General features: G+C 33.3%; 2 protein-coding genes across 2 annotated transcripts; one reads left to right on the forward strand and one right to left on the reverse strand.

The window, feature by feature from the left end:
• Positions 1-2,323: 2,323 nt before the first annotated feature.
• Positions 2,324-9,108, reverse strand: LOC149410019 (cytochrome c oxidase subunit 4 isoform 1, mitochondrial-like). The gene is made up of 4 exons (XM_089648828.1): positions 9,010-9,108; positions 5,652-5,851; positions 3,918-4,110; positions 2,324-3,012 (listed from the first exon to the last, which is right to left on the reverse strand). The coding sequence occupies exons 2-4, from the start codon at positions 5,844-5,846 to the stop codon at positions 2,879-2,881; spliced, it is 522 nt and encodes a 173-aa protein (XP_089504954.1). The 5' UTR covers positions 5,847-5,851; positions 9,010-9,108; the 3' UTR covers positions 2,324-2,878.
• Positions 9,109-9,213: 105 nt separating this feature from the next.
• On the forward strand, positions 9,214-13,477 carry LOC149410020 (uncharacterized). The gene is made up of 3 exons (XM_089648684.1): positions 9,214-9,411; positions 10,349-10,814; positions 12,989-13,477. Exons 1-3 carry the CDS (start codon positions 9,365-9,367, stop codon positions 13,304-13,306), a joined length of 831 nt encoding a protein of 276 aa, XP_089504810.1. The 5' UTR covers positions 9,214-9,364; the 3' UTR covers positions 13,307-13,477.
• Positions 13,478-18,456: the final 4,979 nt, after the last annotated feature.

Genomic DNA, 18,456 nt, shown 5'->3' on the forward strand with positions numbered 1-18,456 from the left:
CCCCGTCTGGGGGGTCTGGAGAGGGATCTGGGGGCTTTGTAGGGGGTCCAGGAGGGAAATCTTCCTCCATTATTCACAACAGTAAACAACTACAATAATAGTATGAAAAATGACAGAAGTAAAAAAGTTTATAAATATCTGGAAATCAGCAGCGAAAAGTGACTCCTGGAAAATCAGGAGGGAGAAGAAACCTCAAGGCACAACACACTACACTTTTTTTTTGCCAGAAAACAAAAAAGAATGGTAAAAAATTAATTTTAGATAGAGCAAAACAAAACAACTGATGACAGCCAAATGTTATTGTTGCAATCCACCTGCTAGATTTAAAATAAGAAAACTCCAATACATATCTTGAAACAAAATTGTGAACGACAAACGACTTGAAAGAAATGGAATGAACAAGAACATATTGAAGCGCCCCTGAGGTGATATCTCACAAAAGCGGCGCTATACAAATTGTCCAATAAATAAATAAATATTGCTAGATGGAAAGAAATGGATTAAACAAGAAAATATTGCTAGATGGAAAGAAATGGATTGAACAAGAATATAATGCTAGATGGAAAGAAATAGATTGAATAATACTATATTGCTAGATGGAAAGAAATAGATTGACAAGTATTGCAAGATGGAAAGAAATTAGCCATTCGAAGCGGAATCCAAATTCATTTTGCCTTTTAACTTCTTTAACCTCTCAGACAAAGACTTTTATTTACTTTGTGTTCCTTTGCGAACTGTCAAAACGTGAAAATTTTTGTGATATTTACGAGTTTGGTAAAAGCTTCATAACTCACGTTTTGGGAAACGTAGCCTCATTCTAAAAAATGTTTTGGAAAGATTATGAAATTCACTATCGTATTGTATTGTTATACGTAAATATTTGCGTTTCTAAATATACATTTTCTGAAAACGTCAAAAATATGTAAAAATCGCTGACCATTATTTCAAAGCTGTGAAAAATGTACTTTTTTCTGAGTATCATAAAGAAATAACACTTTATATATTTAAGAAATATAATTAAAAACTATTAGTCACCTCAAAATATTAACCGTCCAAACTAAAATATTTTTAATAAATTATTTAGAAACGCAATAAATTATGAACGAACAAGATGACAGATCCAATCGACTTAGATAATGCACCTCTACATTCCATAGATATTCTTGAATACAGACGCGTAGCGTTATTCATTATCTACTATTCTACGTATCTCTGTTTTTTAAATCATGGCAATCCGTATACTAGTGATGGAAATAAATCGATTTTTGTAAAATCTCGCGCATTTACGTGAAAAGACGTTCTAATGTCTTGACCGCTATTATCATATTTACGTCTTTTGACGTTCTAATGTTCTGAGTGGTTAAATCTGTTATATTGTTATTTTTTACACTTCTGATGGTATAAAAAGTTATTCAAATAAAATAATAATATGAAACATTATAGAGTTTTTGTTTTTTTTTATTGTTTCAAATCTAATTTTAAATACCTACAATATTGGAGTCATTTTTCTAATTGTGGTTCATTCAGCCGATGCCTTGTGGTAGAAAGAGGGTTTGTTAACCTACTTTCTAAGATTCACATAATTTGCTTCAGCAAAATCATGCATTTTAATCTTGAAGGTCCATTTTAGGTACCTAGATGCTTTGATACTAGTTTTGGTTTATGATCGTTTTACTGTCAAACTTGTAAAACCTCTTAAATAGGCTGCAGACAATAATAACTAAGTTGTACATTTTTTGACTTTGGGCAAAAAGGGACATTTTCAGGTATATTTCACCACTCCTTGTGGTTTGTGATGGATTCACCGCCAAACTTTGAAACTTTTTAAGTGGGAAGCAGTTTTAGTTGCAAAACTTCTTATCTGGGAAAAAATAGTGTTTTTTGTATGGAATTTTCAAGGTACCGAAAAACAAAACAAAAGTGGGGACTTCTTAAGCGAATTTTACTGTATTGCAAGAACGAAAGGAATGAAATGAACAGTAAAATTTCAGAGTCGAAGATACTCTCAATATCGCCCTAGTGTAAGACCAGCATTCAAAATTGAAATAATGCTTGAAATGGTTTTGGCCGTGTTTGATAAACAGATCTGAATATTCAAGTAATTCACCACCTTCCTTTTCTCCTTCCCCTCCCGACTACCTTCAGCCTCACAACATACCTCAATTGGGGATGCCACAGTATCACTGGCTTCAGATGGTTGGGAGCAATTGGGATTCTTGTGCAGTTTCACGTAAAAAAAAAAAAAATTGCAAGATGGAAAGAAATGAATGAGAACATATTGCAAGACAGAAAATTGGTAAAAATAACAAATGAAAAACTCGGATTGTAAATTTTATCATAATTTTTATTTCCATACCGGCCTCGGACGAAAATAAATAATAATTACATTATTTAATATTACACTCATTATACAATGGAAAAATCTACAACAGAAATCATAAATTGACTATAGTAACGATCCCATTTAACCATACATTACTGTTGTACCAGTGGCGATCTTCAACGAATCGACGATTAATTAAACAAAATTAATCATACAATGCAATTTTTGCATTAAATTATCATAAAAAAATAAATAAATACAGGTGCCGCTAGGATGTACTTCAATTCAAGATTGCAAATACACTTTTAAATTGCTGAAAAATCGTACAAAATTCATACACTTTGCGAGGAACAGCACTAAACAGTAATTAAAAAAAAAATACTGTATTTCGATTAAAATGTACAACTCTTTAAAATTTCAATATTACAGATTAAGTTAGAAACTCGCATCGCGAAGATTGCAAGATTTTTCATAGCGGTGTTACGGTTGAAGAAGATTGGTGTTTGGAGTGAAGTGGGAGCGCACTGGTAACGATGTCGGGGGGGAAGCTGGGGCTTACTTCCATCGGTTGTTCTCGTAGTCCCACTTGGAGGACAGGCCGAGGATGGGGTTGACCTCGAGGTCCAGCATCCTCTTGAGCTGTGCCTTCTGGTGCTCGTCATCAAATGTCACGGTCAAAGGTGGGTACACTGAAAGTCAAATATTCAAGATAACACATTTAATGAACTAAAGAAAGCTGTTTCAATGTTATATATATATACACATAATATATGAAACCCATTTGTGATAACTTGTTGCAATAATTTAAAAATAGCACGTTAGCAAATAACATCGCCATTAGCAACAGTTTGTGCTAATTTTATTATGTTCATTGCATTGAATACATTATTTTCTTAGATATCTGCTTTTTAAATGCATCCATCTGAATTTCCTTCTTATTTTCTAGAATGGATGAATAAATAAATGAAATGGAATCTTGGAAGTGAAAATTAACCCACTTCCCGACAATGCCTTGTTGCTTGTTCTCTCGTTTTAGTCATTCCGTGGGGAGAAAGGTTCAATCCTCAGTCAAATCTATTAATAACAATAGATGTACGTTAAAATAATATGTATAGTTAAAAAAAAAAGTTTTTTATATGTTGATTTACAGACTATCATTGTTAATAAACATAATTTTTGAGTAAATGTAATTTTTACACCGGAAATGGTTTCTAATGTGTCTCCCATATATTGAATACTGTTTTTCTCTCTTTTTTTTTTCTTTGTTGAATTTTTTTCTTTCCTTCTTGCATTGTATTTACTATGGGTACATCATTTATGTTAAGCAATTGAGCGTGTTATTATTTAATTTATTTTTATTTGTACACCTACACAGACTATTATACTGTTTCTAATGTTTTAAATGCAATTGCTAGCATTTTTCCAACATATTTTTATTTTTAAATACAACTTTACTCTATACATATGATAAGTTTTTATTTTGTGTTATGTATTTGAATGCGCAGAGCCGAAGAAAATGACCCGGGTGCGATTGGGTTCTTCTACAAACCCTTAGTCAAAAAGTGAAATAAAGAATGAATAGGTTTGAACTCACCGAAAAGCTTCAGTCCCATGAATAGCCAGATGGAGACGGACAGGAGGCCGATGGCGTATCCAAAGACTCCCTTCCACTCTCCGGAGGGGGCCTCGAACTCGGCGAAAGTCTGGCAGAAAGATGCGCGGTACAACACTTTCTTCTCTTCTAGGGACAGCGCGTTCCACGCACCCTTTTCCTTCTCGCGGAGAGCCTGGCCAAACAAACATTACTTATTGGATTAGATCATTGGAACAGTTACAGTACATGTCTCGGTGAATATCCAGATGCGCAACATATTAATATGTCAGGATAAAATGCCAATCGCCCGCTGACACTATTTTCATAATAACTTAATAATGGTTTTCTGCAAAATTATGTTTTTGTAAATTGTGTCGTCTTATCGGGTAATGTGTTTATATATCTATACCGTGTAGTTTTCCCAGGATAGCTGATTATTTTCAACGTTTTTTTTCTCTAATGTTGAAAAAATATATGTAATTCTTGGAATTTATTATACTAACCAGCTATGTAAATAAGGGTTATTCATAGAAAACATAAGTCTTACGAGGCTTTCCTGTACATATGTAAATACAGTACTATGACATTGGTAATGAAAATGATATTCCGCATGGAATTTCGTGACGCATTTTTTCACAGATAAAATAAATATATTTGCTAGAAAAGCGAATTAAGAAAAAATTGTTAGGCTAGGAAGTTCAAAATGCCATAACATCGAGGAAAGCACGATGAGCTACTAAAAAGCAATGAAAAAAACTAAACTATAAACCTAACATATTTAAGCTAGTTTTTGTTTCATCACTTTTAATGACACGCAAAGGTGTGTAGTATTGTCATTGTGTTGAGTTGTCCGGTTATGGAAATCTAGGATGTCTTGCACACCAAGGCTTGTATGCACGAATCTATGGTGGATGTCTTGGCACAACAAGGATTATATGCACAAATCTACAGTGGATGTCTTGGCACACCAAGGCTTATATGCACAAATCTACGGTGGATGTCTTGGCACACCAAGGCTTATATGCACAAATCTACGGTGGATGTCTTGGCACAACAAGGATTATATGCACAAATCTACGGTGGATGTCTTGGCACACCAAGGCTTATATGCACAAATCTACGGTGGATGTCTTGGCACAACAAGGATTATATGCACAAATCTACGGTGGATGTCTTGGCACACTAAGGCTTATATGCACAAATCTACGGTGGATGTCTTGGCACACCAAGGATTATATGCACAAATCTACGGTGGATGTCTTGGCACACCAAGGATTATATGCACAAATCATTTTAAAAACACTTTAATAGCTGATGTTGGCCCAGACTGATACATAGTTTGGAGACAGACCATTCAACGCACTGGGTCCACATTCTTGCAGTGACCTGCCATGAAGTCGGGGTCAGAAACTGATTTTGAAATTATTCTAAACGCTGCTGCATAAAGCTGACCGTTTTGACATATAATTATCATGGTTTTTGAGTACAACAAGAGACAAGATTTTTAAATGGAAGATGTTCCGGGGAACTAGCATCACTGATCCCTTCAGCACCGGTGCACAGCGGGGAAACACGGAGGGAAACAGGTAGATTCTACGCCTCGTTCATGAATTAGCAGCTTGGCTGTGGGATGATTTGCCGACCCTGAACTTCTTCCCTTGACTCTCTCAAGATGACATTATTTCCCTTATGACTTCCTGTGTTGAGTTAAAACAGAAATGGTTGGTTGGTTACCTTGATGTCGGGAGTATCCTCTCGGAAGCGGATGGCGGGCATGGGGAAGTCGGAGCGGTCCACATAGTTGCAGCCCCCGTTGACTCCATAGCCGACCACCTCGCGGGCGCCGATGCGCGAGGTCCCGTGCGTGCCGGCCGCGCCCAGCGGCGTGCGCAAAGCCACCAGCAATCTGTTGCCGAGGAGTTTGGACATTGTGACTGAAAGACAACACATGCAAATGGTGAGACACTTGCCTACTCGATTGGCTATATGATTAGATAGTCATTCCTGACTACATACAAAGACACCTATCAACTTACAACACCCTTGTGCCACCAGCGGAAAACCGTCTAGGAATTATCTATCAAAAACAAAGGCATACGCAACTGTAGACTCGGAAAAGCGGCATCTCGTCTACGTGATATGGGCATGAGCCGTGTGGTAGTCGAAAATCATGTAAAAACTTTTGTACAATAGCATTTATGTGGATAAAGAAAAGAAAACCTTGTTTACTTATTTGTGTATCCAATGTCTTAATTTATCTTGATCTTAATTGTACAGTGTAATCATTATAGTAGATCACCAATAAAACATTTGTAGACAGTTGACAGTAATTTTGTCACTTGAGGAAGGTTCAATAGCTCTGCTGTGGAATCTTTACTCCACACAGTATCCCCAAAGATGACATGGAGTAAATGTAAAAAAAAAAAAAACTTTCTGAATTAGGATGACTTATTCCTCACACATTCTTCTAATAGTGTCAGGTTATTCATAACCTGGGAGTGTTTTTTTTTTCTTTAAAAATATGACCACGGCAGGGACGTGCAGTTTGTAGATGCTTTAAAACTGTTTTTTATAAAATAAACTAGTGGATCCCGCAATGTTTCGCTATTACTAATGTCTTTCTCGGGCGTCTCCGACGTTCTTCCACCATTCACTACAGTATACTACAGTGTTACTGTTAAAAAACTATATTACATAGATTTTTGTTGTTTGTTTTTGGGGTGTTATGCCGTGTTGCGCTAACTCCTTCTTTAGCCGACGTTTCGGACATAACACCCCAAAAATGCTTTTGGCCGTGAGAATCTAAAAACTTACCTATATTACATAGACTTTAATTTGAGTCCTTATCTCATGTCGGTGCAGAGATATTGCGTTAAGTATTGCTCGGGCGTTCCGGTCTTCTTTTACCATTCAAAACACTACTGGCACTAATAAGAACAAACTTTGAAATTTTCAGCAATATCGGTCGCCTATATTTCGAGTTTTGCGAGCGCAAACGTACGGAGGCTGAATTTTTATATATTAACCCCATCAGCATTTTAGGGTCATATGTGACCGGGCGTCTATATTTTACAGAAGTATATTTATCTTTTTTTTTGTATCATGCAGAAATACGTAATTTTTTTGATGTTTGAGAGAAATAATATTTTTTTCCAGTTTGCCTCAAATATTTATACTGGATGCCATAAATAAAATCCTAAACATAAACAAAATGAATAATTCATAAATTATTTATAAGCAATAATTATTAGTCTCCTGAAATATCCATACAAATTGAAAATATCTCCCCGAGTAAAAATAAATGCTGCCGACGGGAATTGAACTATCACCTTCTGATGGCTCTGGACCACTGAGCTATGTCGGCTTATTTCCAACACGCCAAATAATTCAATATGTAGTAGTACTTCAATCAACAATTACTGCTTATTATATATTTTCACTGGTAAACAACCGACTTTATTTTTGTAGGAAAGGCTTTGTTAGTGCTAAATTTCTCACTAGATGGCGTCCAGACATATTATATCTACATTTGTTGGTGAAATATTATTGCTTATAATAATTTGTTATCCTTTGTGCCTATGCATAAAAAATCTTGTCTTATAAACATTAGTTTATCATTATAAAAAAATTATGAATAATTCATAATTACGCCGCTATCGTAACAATCGGTTTATTTAAAATTATTTCTTAAATGAACGAGAAAAAAGTGAAGATACTGTTGTCGTATAAATTCCCCAAACAAAACGAATGTTTTTTTGAAATACCGAGTTCTCTCAATTATTCTATGATTGGAGTAAAAAATGTGGTTAGCGTTTAGGACAAAAATTTTCACATTTGATATTGAAACTTTATTGTTTAAAAGTAATAATGTTTATTTGAAATTCTTACACCAGAAATATAATTTTATTTAGTTTTTAAGACAGTATTTGTTTTTAAGTAAAATTAAAAAATAAGATATATTGAGCGCATTTGAAATAAAGAGAAAACATTGCAAACTGTACAAAAGTGTTGAAAGTACTAAAGTACTAATCAACACTCTTCTCTATAATTTTTTCTTAATTTTAAACCACCTTTTACAACCTCTACGGACAGTTACGTAAGCAGGCTATACCTAGACTGCAAACAAATGAAGGTGCGCAGACGCATCTCTTGCTATTAGAAGAAAGGTCCTGTTTTGTTATTCATTACCATGCAATCCCCTCACTGGGCTTTATTCTAAAAGTAATTTTATTTTTAATACAACTACAGCAGGGCTTCCAATTAACGGTGACTAAGTCCAACAGTTATTACTTTAAATGGCGACATTTATATTTCTACCCTAATTACAGACGACAATACCATAACTAACATAACATAAGAGTAAATTCGGCAAGTAAAAGCGGCAACTAGAGATGAGAATTTACTTTTGCATTGCACTAAAATAATCCGAAAATTAACAGCACTGCAATTTTAACTTTTATTTCATGTTTTTACAAATGATCTTCACCGTTCAAATGAATTATAAATATGAGACCTACATTAAAACGAATAGTCCTTATTATTAGAACCTATGAAGCAGCTGATGATACTAATTTCTAGTACGAAATCAATAACGCAGTATGAACGAATGTGTCAAAATCTGTATTTCATAAAATTAGGGGCATTTCTTATTGTGAAGCTTGGAATTCCTAGAGTTATATGTATTACTGATCGATACATGGACAAATATAGTGAAAACCATATCAAATACATACATTACATTGATAAGACAGTCGCGGCAGATTATGTAATATCGTAAAAAGATTGACGTTTGAAATATTAAGCATTGTATGAAAAACAAATAATTTACCCGAATGTACTGAGCCTGATTGATAGAAAGTCACTTTAATTTGCGATTAGGGCCGATATTTACATGTAATTCGCGAGTCGAAAGACATAACCTAACGAAAAGTTACCTAACATGATTTTCTACGTCAAATTTGTTAGGGAGTATTTGTTGACAAATACCAAAAGAATAATGTGATTCTTGAATAATTGAGCCAGAATAAACTTACATTTGCAATTAAATACACGGCAATAAATATAAATAAATAAAAATGTCTAGACAACTCACCTTCAAATTCGGAAAAAACTAGTAAAGATGGCTGACAATTTTTTTGGACTAATCTGTCTATGAAATACGAGTTTTATAGTCTATGGAAATAAATGGGGCTGCCATACGAGAACATTAGACAAGTAGGTACTTCAATAGATTAGAAGTTAGAATCTAAAATGGGGATTTTCTATGGACGATCTGTCAAAACATATATCTAGGCAATCTATGTGTCAAAGTATTGGACGTCAAATTAATATCGAAAACAAACCGAATGTAAAAATAATAAATGATTGTTTTGGTCGATATTTTGATTTGAAAATGATTTGTGAAAGTAAACGACATATATATTGAAATTTTCTAGCCGAGAAAAGAAATGACGTCCGACTTTATGGATATGGAAATCGAGAATCAAAAGACTTGGTAAGTTTGTAATCTTGAAGGAAATATACACATTTGTAATTAGGCTTATTTGTTCCATTGATACTAAATGAGAATGTATGCAATTGTGCAGATTTCCCCTACACTTGCACAAGTGCCTTATTATTGTTTTATTAATTAAAAAAACATATTTTGTTACATTTCGATTAATGTAATAATTCTTAGTATTTACTATATTTATATTTTTACAAAAAAAGCGGGACACGCTTACTACCAAAGTGGTTTAAAAACTTCTAGAATTCCGCTGCATGTTTAATAAAATAAAAAAATATATATTTAGCACTTGGTTTCAACTTAATTCCTACTAAAAAATATCTATTTATGTTGTGGGAGATGGTAAAAAATGCATTAAAGTTCTATTTTTCTCAATCAAAGTTAAGATTGAATGTTTGGAAATATGCATAGATTATTAAAATAACCCAAACTAAACCCTAAAACGCTATTTTCTGCATGTTTACTTAAATACTTAATCTCCATTAGATATTTAAGTTGAAATCAAGTGTTGTTTTTTTAAAAATGCCATTTGTATTTTTTTGCATACTAAGCGTGCAGCGGAATTCAATGAAGTTTATTTATCTGGTAAACTTGTCGAATTCTGCTGCATGTCCTCTTTAAAATAAAACACTTGATTTCAATTTAAATATCTAATGAGACAACTATTTAAGTCTGGGGTTTAAGTAAACATGCACAAAATAGCTTTTTAGGGTATTAGTTTGGTTATTTTAATAATTTATGCGTATTTCCTTACCATCTAACTTAAGTTAAGATGTGCATTCAAGTGGTAAAAGCAGAATTATATACTTCTTAATGAAATTTTGCACACTTGACATTCAAAATTAGAGGTAAATTACTCTCTAAATCTGATTTCGAAAAACTTCATATTACCACAAAATAAATAAATTAATATTTTGTAACTTAGTTCTTTCAGGGCTCTTTCACAAGATGTCATGAAAGAGTTCATAGACATTTACAGAGAGAACCCCTGCTTGTGGAAGTTGTCACATCCTGATCACAAGAATCCTCACATGAAGTACTCGGCCCTCCTGAAGCTGCTGGACTGCATCAGGAAGGAAGATCCCAACGCCGACGTGGCCAGGGTCAAATTCAAAATAAACAATATAAGGACTGCCTTTAAAAGAGAAGTGCGGAAAGTACAGCTAAGCAGAATGGCGGAAGGAGAAGGGAAAGTGTATTCACCCAAGCTCTGGTACTACGGGATGCTGTGGTTTATTCTGGACGCTGAAGAAGAGAATGAACAGATTCGTGGGCGATTGCAAGGCCGTGAGACGCGGAGTCGAGGAGATGAATTCATTCCCAATGTGAGCAGCAATGCCAACAGAGACGGTTCTTCCAGACTAAAGGAACATGAGATTACCACGAGCGAAGTAAGTGATCCAACTCACTGGCATATTCTCCGCTTTGCAATAAAATCCAAATAAATTGAATATTTCTAAAGGTATCCGAAAACTATAGACTTTTTTGAAAGGTGATCACATATGCTTACAAATTTTATTATTAAAAAAAAAAACCTAATTTTTGAAATATTAAAATTTTGAAATCAAACATAAAAATGTTTTAAAAATGGCTCAACTTACGTTTTTCAACTAAACACCGAACTAAAATAACTGATAATGAAAAAAATACACATACATATTTTATTGGACAAATGTATTATAAACATTACTGCCACCTCACTTTTTTGTCATTTCATATGAAAATAATCTTCTATCTTCTATTTAAATAAAAATGTAAATATTCGTTTGTTCAAAATCTTAAATCTCCAAAAGTTCTAAACCGATTGCTTTGAAATTTTGACACAATTTTGCATTCGAATACTCGTTTGTTTTTTTGTACCTATGTTATATAGATGTCACATGTGACTGGTAAAAACATGTTTTTTTGAAAAACAGCGCCATCTGTTGGACTATTCTGTTTGTTCTATTGTTTCTCTGTTTGCGCAGAAAGATTGAGCAACGGAAACGCGTGGGGGGATATAGCAAGTTAATAAAAAATTCCCAAAGTTTCATAAATTTTTCTCAAGTTGCGGTCGGAAGCTTTCATTTCAAAAGGTGTACATTTTAATTCTTCTCTGGTAACTTTTAGATGTAAATGTAAAATGTGATGTTTTCACTTTCTAACAATGTTCAGATTATATTTTTCACCATGACAGTAAGGGATACAAACGATTTCTATGAACTGTTCCCGAAAGCTAACAAATTAGCCTGAAGAGTTAATGGTAATGGGAGGCTGGCCATAAGCCTCCCTTTCACCTCTCGCTCTCTGACATTAAGTCTGATAGATTTGTGATTTAGTTCGTGTTCTTAAATATTAATAAATTACAACTCAGTTTGGTTGGAGCGGTTTATTATAATGCATCCAAAAATAAATGTAGAAACACAAGCAGAAAGTTTTACCAAGGAAAGTTACAATTTCACGCTATTCTGTCCTGTTCAGGGTTGATCAAAGCAAAATGAACTCTAAGCAGAATTCTTGCCTGAACATACTATGCAATAATGACAATAGCGTATTATCCAAGGTTGATATTTTCAGTTGCGAACTTACCAAATACAAGAGGACCATAAAACCATAAAAGAATATTTCTCCGATGGTTTGTGAATAATGTTTATGTCTCTATTGTTTATATCTCTATTATGATTTGATTTATATCTAAAACCTCTCTCCATGGCTATAAATGTATTGTTTTGTAAATTTTTCGTTTTATATAATCTTTTGTTTTGTATAAATTTTTTAATTAATATTCCTTTCTCACAAATTTAAATAACTTATTCCATATTATGCTGTCTCAGTTAAAGTCACAAGGAGGAAATCCATAATTGGTTTTATTTTACTATATAATACTTATGTACAAACTGATTAAATGAAAACGTTCGATTTCCTGAAAATGAATAAATAAATAAATAAATGATCCAGATTGTTCGGCGGCGCTGTATTAATGATTAAGCGATAGACTAGATCCTTCTTGTGAACGCCACTGAATCCAAACACAAGCAAAGTACTAGCGTAGGTACTTCGTGGAGTGCCGCTGTAAGCAGGTAGGTACTATCCGACACATTGTTATACATTGGGCATCTCATATATACGTGCCTATAGATATGGAATTAGCGGCCGCCACAGATTTATCTTTATTTTTCAATGCTTTCTTGTTAAGTTTCAAAAGTTAGTTATTATTGTTATAAACCGTTTGTTAGTGCTCTTTTGGTATCTGACGGTTAGTTAGTCCGAAAGGTGCTGTTTAAACCTCTTGTCATCTTATGCTACGTACACATACGCGAATCGAACTGTTGAACTGAACCTCAACTTATGGGAAAGGAATGAAGCAATCACAAATGACGCAAAACGCCGCCGAAAAAAACAGTCTAAAGTTTTTAAAAATATCCTTGAATGCACAATACAAGCTTATTACTTGCCGAATATTCAGGTATTCGATCAAGGCATAGTCGGGTATCCGGTATCTGGCCAATTCGCCATCTGTTACATCTCTACTTGAGGGTTTACAGGAGCTATGGCAAATTTATAATTGTGTTGTTTTAAATTACAGAGCAGTAAATCCGATGTCAGCATCACTTCTCCCCCTTCGAGGAGGCACTCTCCCCCGTCCAACCCCCGCAGAAAGAAGAGTGATAAATCTGACAAGTTGCGCGGCAGATTGAAACGAAACAAGCTATACAACACAAGTTCCGTTGAAAATCCTGATGATGACGAATATGATTTCATTGGGAGAGTGGTAGCCACAAAGTTGAGGAAGCTGCCAGACAGACAGAGGATTATTGCGGAGAAGTTGATTCACGATGTTCTGTGTCAGGCGCAGTTAGATCGCATTACGATCGACTCCAATATTGTCACGATATGTAAATGAAAATATTTTGACAGCCGAATAATAAGCAAATAAAAAATGGCGTCTTAAGTTTGTCTTCTGGCCGCCTGCAAAGTTATCTGTAACAGTAATTATTTAACCCATAAAGCCTATGACATTTTGCAATGTACTTCTCAAATATTATGTGAACTGTCAAAATGCAGTTTGCATAGAAAATATGAATTTGTTATTTTTTAACATATTTTAATTCTGCTTTCGAAAGCCAATAAAAGACTCTTTCAGATTTTAGTATTACAAATCAACATATGCAATTAAAATTAATCTTTTTTTTTTTGCTGATGGTTTTTATTGTGTAAATTGTAAATAGAAACAAAAATTAAAGGTATTATAAAAGTTATTGTTGCTTCAATTTTTTTCGTTTTATATAAAAAATGTTTATTAAAAAATTAGCAAACCTTGACAAATATATTTTTCAAATGCTAAGGATGGGTTGTTTTACAAAATTTGAACAATTCATCAAATTTCAAGGTTAAAATTCCAGTTCTGTGAAAGCTCTATTCAAGTTCTGTTATTATTTAAGTCATGTAAAGTAACTGGCCCATAATGATGTAATAACAAAACATGGATAGAACATTCACAGAACTTGATAATTAACTTTGAAATTTGATGAATTGTTCAAATTCTGCGAAATAATCGGTTCTAAATGTTGTTTCATAGAATTATTTAAAAAATGGAACCGTTTATGATAAATTTTTTGTATGTGAAGTGAATGTGTGGTGTTCTCTCTTTGTAACACTTTTTAAATCATATATCTTACTGTAATATAAAATGAGATAGCATAACTTTTATGAGACCGTGTCAGGCGAGATATTTCTCCGAAAAAGACTCTTAGGGTGTTTGTTGTCTGTGAAGAATATCTCCCAAAATTTCCCAAGGGGTTAGAAAAGACAGTGAATGAAACGGCCTTTTTTTGTATAACTTTTATTAATTTGAAACTCGTAGATATATAATATTTATCTAATGTTTGTCACATTTTTACAACTGCTTTGTGTGAATTATAAACCAGAGTAGGTAATAATGATTATTTTATTTGTGAATCATGCATAATGGAGTGATGATATCAATGAAAATGTGATTACCAAATACCTTGAGAATGACTCGGAAGCATGCATCTGTATTTACATAAAAAAGTCATGTACATATTTAAAAATTTGTAACCAATAATAAGATAATAATTTACATTTCAATGTGGTAATAGGTTTTAAACAGGATGTTTGGTAATTGATGCAAAATATAAAAGGTCGTTATTGGGAGAAGTTCGTATGAACATTATTTTTGCAACTACAGTGCCGTAAGTCAAAATATTATGTCAAACTGCGATAAAAAACATTGAAATTTTGCATATCTGTGGATATATAAATGTGAATGATATATTTGTAATACAATTTGAAGGCATTACTTACAAAGTCATCAAATGACCATTTTGTTTTTTTATACATTTGAAAGTTTCCCGTTAAACGCCAATTCTAGGTGCGTTTCGGCTTTCTATGAAATTGTAATAAGCTGACAAGCTTAAGAACATGACATTTGTCATCTTCTGCTGTTCACAATTCGAAATTCAAAAGCCGAAACGGAATTAGAATCGGCATTTAATGGGACCTGTCAAAGAAACAAAATGGCGCAGAATGGCCTTTTAAAGACAATGTTGCATTTGAATTTCTATAAACCAACCCGTCCTAAGTATTTATAGATGTAAATAACTGCTTAGGTACTGTGTTAATGCACAATTGAAGTAATAAAAAAATTGTAGTTGACTTAGAAGTATTGTAGCAACCATGTTTGTTTGAGATGTGGCACTTTTGCTGGTTTTTTTTCAAAGTTATGCTACCAAACATAGTAAGTAGGTACTTAATATAAAACACTCGATTTTGGACTTATGGCAGTATAGTTGCGATATATTATGTAGTGTTCTCAAACTACACTTTTCAGATGTCAGTTCCTTAATATATGAACACTCTTACTGTCCAAAGCAGCGGGAAAGGGGCGGCACATGCCAAATGGTACAATTGCATAATTATATAATCAATATATTGAAATTATACAATTAATATATTACAATTATATAATTAATATAAAACAATTATATAATGAATATATTACATTTATATAATAAATATATTACATTTATATAATAAATATATTCAATTTATATAATTATTAATACATATATATAATTAATTTATATTGCCTTCCTTAATATTTAGCATTTAGTACCAGTCCTGTTTAGCTGCAAAATAACATTTGGGAGATAAAACCATGAGACTATATACACGGTGTCCGGAAACTCGTAGTACAAGCGGGAAACTGGAGAATCTACACCACATGGGGAACCCAAAAAAACATACAGTTTTTTGATTTGAGCATTTTCAAAAAAAAAAAAAAAAAAACCAAAAAAAAATATTTTTCGGCTATTTTAGGGTTAAAGTTTTTTCTGGTGTTTAGGGTTGAATAACAGATGTTTTAACCCTGCAGAGCAGAAATATTTTATGATTACACCGGGTTAAATGAAGGGTGATTTCAAAATAATGCTTCAAATCCGAGTTTCTTCATTTGTTTTACTTTCAAATAGTTTTAATTGGTTGGGTACTTTGATCTTCAGTAATAATTTATAAGAATTTGATTAAAAAAAAAAAAAAAAATCAACTTCAAACTCGATTTACTCGATAACGAAAGCCCAAATAAAAAAAATATATACTACAAAATCGACTCCAAATGTGATGTAGATTCACCAGTTTCCCGCTTGTACTACGAGTTTCCGGACACCCTGTATATATATGTATATTGCTTGTTTGCTGCAATAACGACACAATTCAAAATAAGCAAATTTTCTAGAAACGAATTTTGAATATTTTTAGTTATTGTAATAATATTGTGAAGCAATACTGACACTTACTGCTGTCTCACTTCAACTTTTGGTAGTTCAGATATGTCAGCTTTCCAGTAAAAAGAAAAGTGAAAATTGTTAGTTTTGACCAAATAAGTCATTATATGGAATTTTTTTTATGATTTATGTCGTTATTGCAGCAAACGAGCGATATGTATTATATTTATGTTTTGTTTAAATGGATATTGTGAGATTATTTCCATAACACACATAAGCATTATTTTTTTTAAAATATATTTACATATAATTTTTGACAATCGCCTTGATTATTCCTCACATTATGGAAACTCTAAACACAGAACATTCCACACACAGATAATCCGGAAACAATTAATTGTGCATATTTCAACTTTTCTAAAATGTATTTAATATAATAATATGTGTATAAAACATAAGTTAAATTAATTCGATAAAAGCGAATGTTTTCAATTAGGTACCCAATAGAAACTAACCAAAATGCATTCAAACGACTGATCTGTTTACTCCTAAGCCTCAAAGAGGTTAGTTAAATCGTTTATCTGCTCAAGAAAGATTTTAGATATTCAGTGGAAGATTAACCCAACCAACAAAAATTCATAATCAGTGAAAACATCAGATTTTTAAAGATAAGTAACTAGTTTAGTAATGGAAGAACGACATTATATAGCGCCATCCTGTGAACTCTATGAAAACTAAAATTGGGTCACTGTGGTTTCACAGATATGACAAAAATCTTTAACAGTCATACATTTTTGTTAGTTGGTTCACTCTTCCGCTGAGCGCCTCATTTAAAAACAGCTATTTTATCAATTTCAGCAGAAATAAGGACAAAAAATATATTTAATTTAGGCACACAGATACTAAAAAAAAATCTACATTATTTCAAAAAAATATTTTTGTGTGGAATAATGTGTGTTCGGAATTTTCACTGTGGGCAAATCCATGTCCGGTCAAATAAATTTGGGGAAAAAACAGTGTTGTTGAAAATTATGCGGATCATGGTTGGAATAATCTGACAGTTGTTACAGACGACCAAATAATGACGGCTGCAAATAAAGTTTATTTTAATTTGGTGCGTATGTTACAGAGTTTGTACAGTGCTATTAAATTGTATTAATTTATTTGTTACAATGAGTTATATCTACTTATCCCACATTCCTTAGCAGAGTGGTTTGACGGCCCTCCACACTAGTGACCCATTTCTTGTAAAGATATTATGACATCTATAATTGAATCGAAAAGAATTTAAATGCCACTCTACAACCCTAGCAAAAATATATTTTTCTACCGATTTCCATTCTAAATGTGTATTTAATATATTTTTACGGTATCGCATCTCCATGCATAAGCACACACTTCACCACAACCTTAGATTACACATCTGCCCTGATGATGGACACTGCAAAGCTGTCCGAAACGTTGGCTAAATAAAGAGGTAGCGCAACACGGCATAATACCTCAAAAATAAATCACTAAATACTTTTGACCGTGAAAATCTCAAATCATACTAGATCTGTATCTGAATAATTATTTGGTAAATGTGTCGAATTTCACTGCATGCAAAGTCTCTTTAAAAAAACAACAATTGATTTCAACGTAAATATATAACGGAGACAATTATTTAAGTCGGGGGTTTAAGTATAAATGCACAACATTAGAGGCGGCTCGAGGGATCCAAGCGTGGTAGGTCATTCGTGGTAGGTTTGAAACGCCCGTCCGCAATATCCAAATATACTGGGTGCGAAGCTTAGAGTATGGTGGTTCCGTGGTGCGAAGCGACACAACGTTTATCAATTCCATTTAAATTTATACTTGCGATTCTATTTGACGTTGACCTTTTACGTTTTTTGTCTTGTTTCATTCTTCAGCTTCATTCTACATCGATAACAATATAAAGAATTATTCCAAACCTTTCCCGAACTATCCAATTGAAAAACAACTATTGTTCCACACACGTCAAGCGTGTAAAATCAAAAACCGACATATGTATATGTCACCATCTCTTTAAAACATATCATATTCATCGTGCTGTCTCCCTCACGGTCATGACCTAAGCGTCCCTAAGCTTTCGTCGGTACCTATTTTTTACTTAGACGAAATACAACGAAAGGCGCATAGGGACAAAAGATGCCAATGCCAGGGACATTCTTTAAATTGACCCAGCGAATCGTATTGATTTGTGAATGAAAGCTTCTATTAGAGACAACAGATGTCACTGCTCATCACTCACCGCCGCCGCTCGCAGCTCTGCTGTTTCACTGTACATTTC

The sequence above is a fragment of the Hesperophylax consimilis genome, chromosome 28, assembly GCF_061612785.1.
Source record: "Hesperophylax consimilis isolate HC1 chromosome 28, BYU_Hcon_1.0, whole genome shotgun sequence".
NCBI lineage: Eukaryota > Metazoa > Arthropoda > Insecta > Trichoptera > Limnephilidae > Hesperophylax > Hesperophylax consimilis.

Excerpts from the sequence above, each read along its gene's own strand:
- LOC149410019 (XM_089648828.1), bottom strand. The coding sequence starts at position 5,846 with ATGTCCAAACTCCTCGGCAACAGATTGCTGGTGGCTTTGCGCACGCCG. Across the intron at positions 4,111-5,651 it reads AGGATACTCCCGACATCAAG|GCTCTCCGCGAGAAGGAAAA; the intron begins GTAACCAACCAA and ends TTGTTTGGCCAG. Across the intron at positions 3,013-3,917 it reads CATGGGACTGAAGCTTTTCG|TGTACCCACCTTTGACCGTG; the intron begins GTGAGTTCAAAC and ends TTTGACTTTCAG.
- LOC149410020 (XM_089648684.1), top strand. The coding sequence starts at position 9,365 with ATGACGTCCGACTTTATGGATATGGAAATCGAGAATCAAAAGACTTG. Across the intron at positions 9,412-10,348 it reads ATCGAGAATCAAAAGACTTG|TTCTTTCAGGGCTCTTTCAC; the intron begins GTAAGTTTGTAA and ends TTTGTAACTTAG. Across the intron at positions 10,815-12,988 it reads ATGAGATTACCACGAGCGAA|AGCAGTAAATCCGATGTCAG; the intron begins GTAAGTGATCCA and ends TTTAAATTACAG.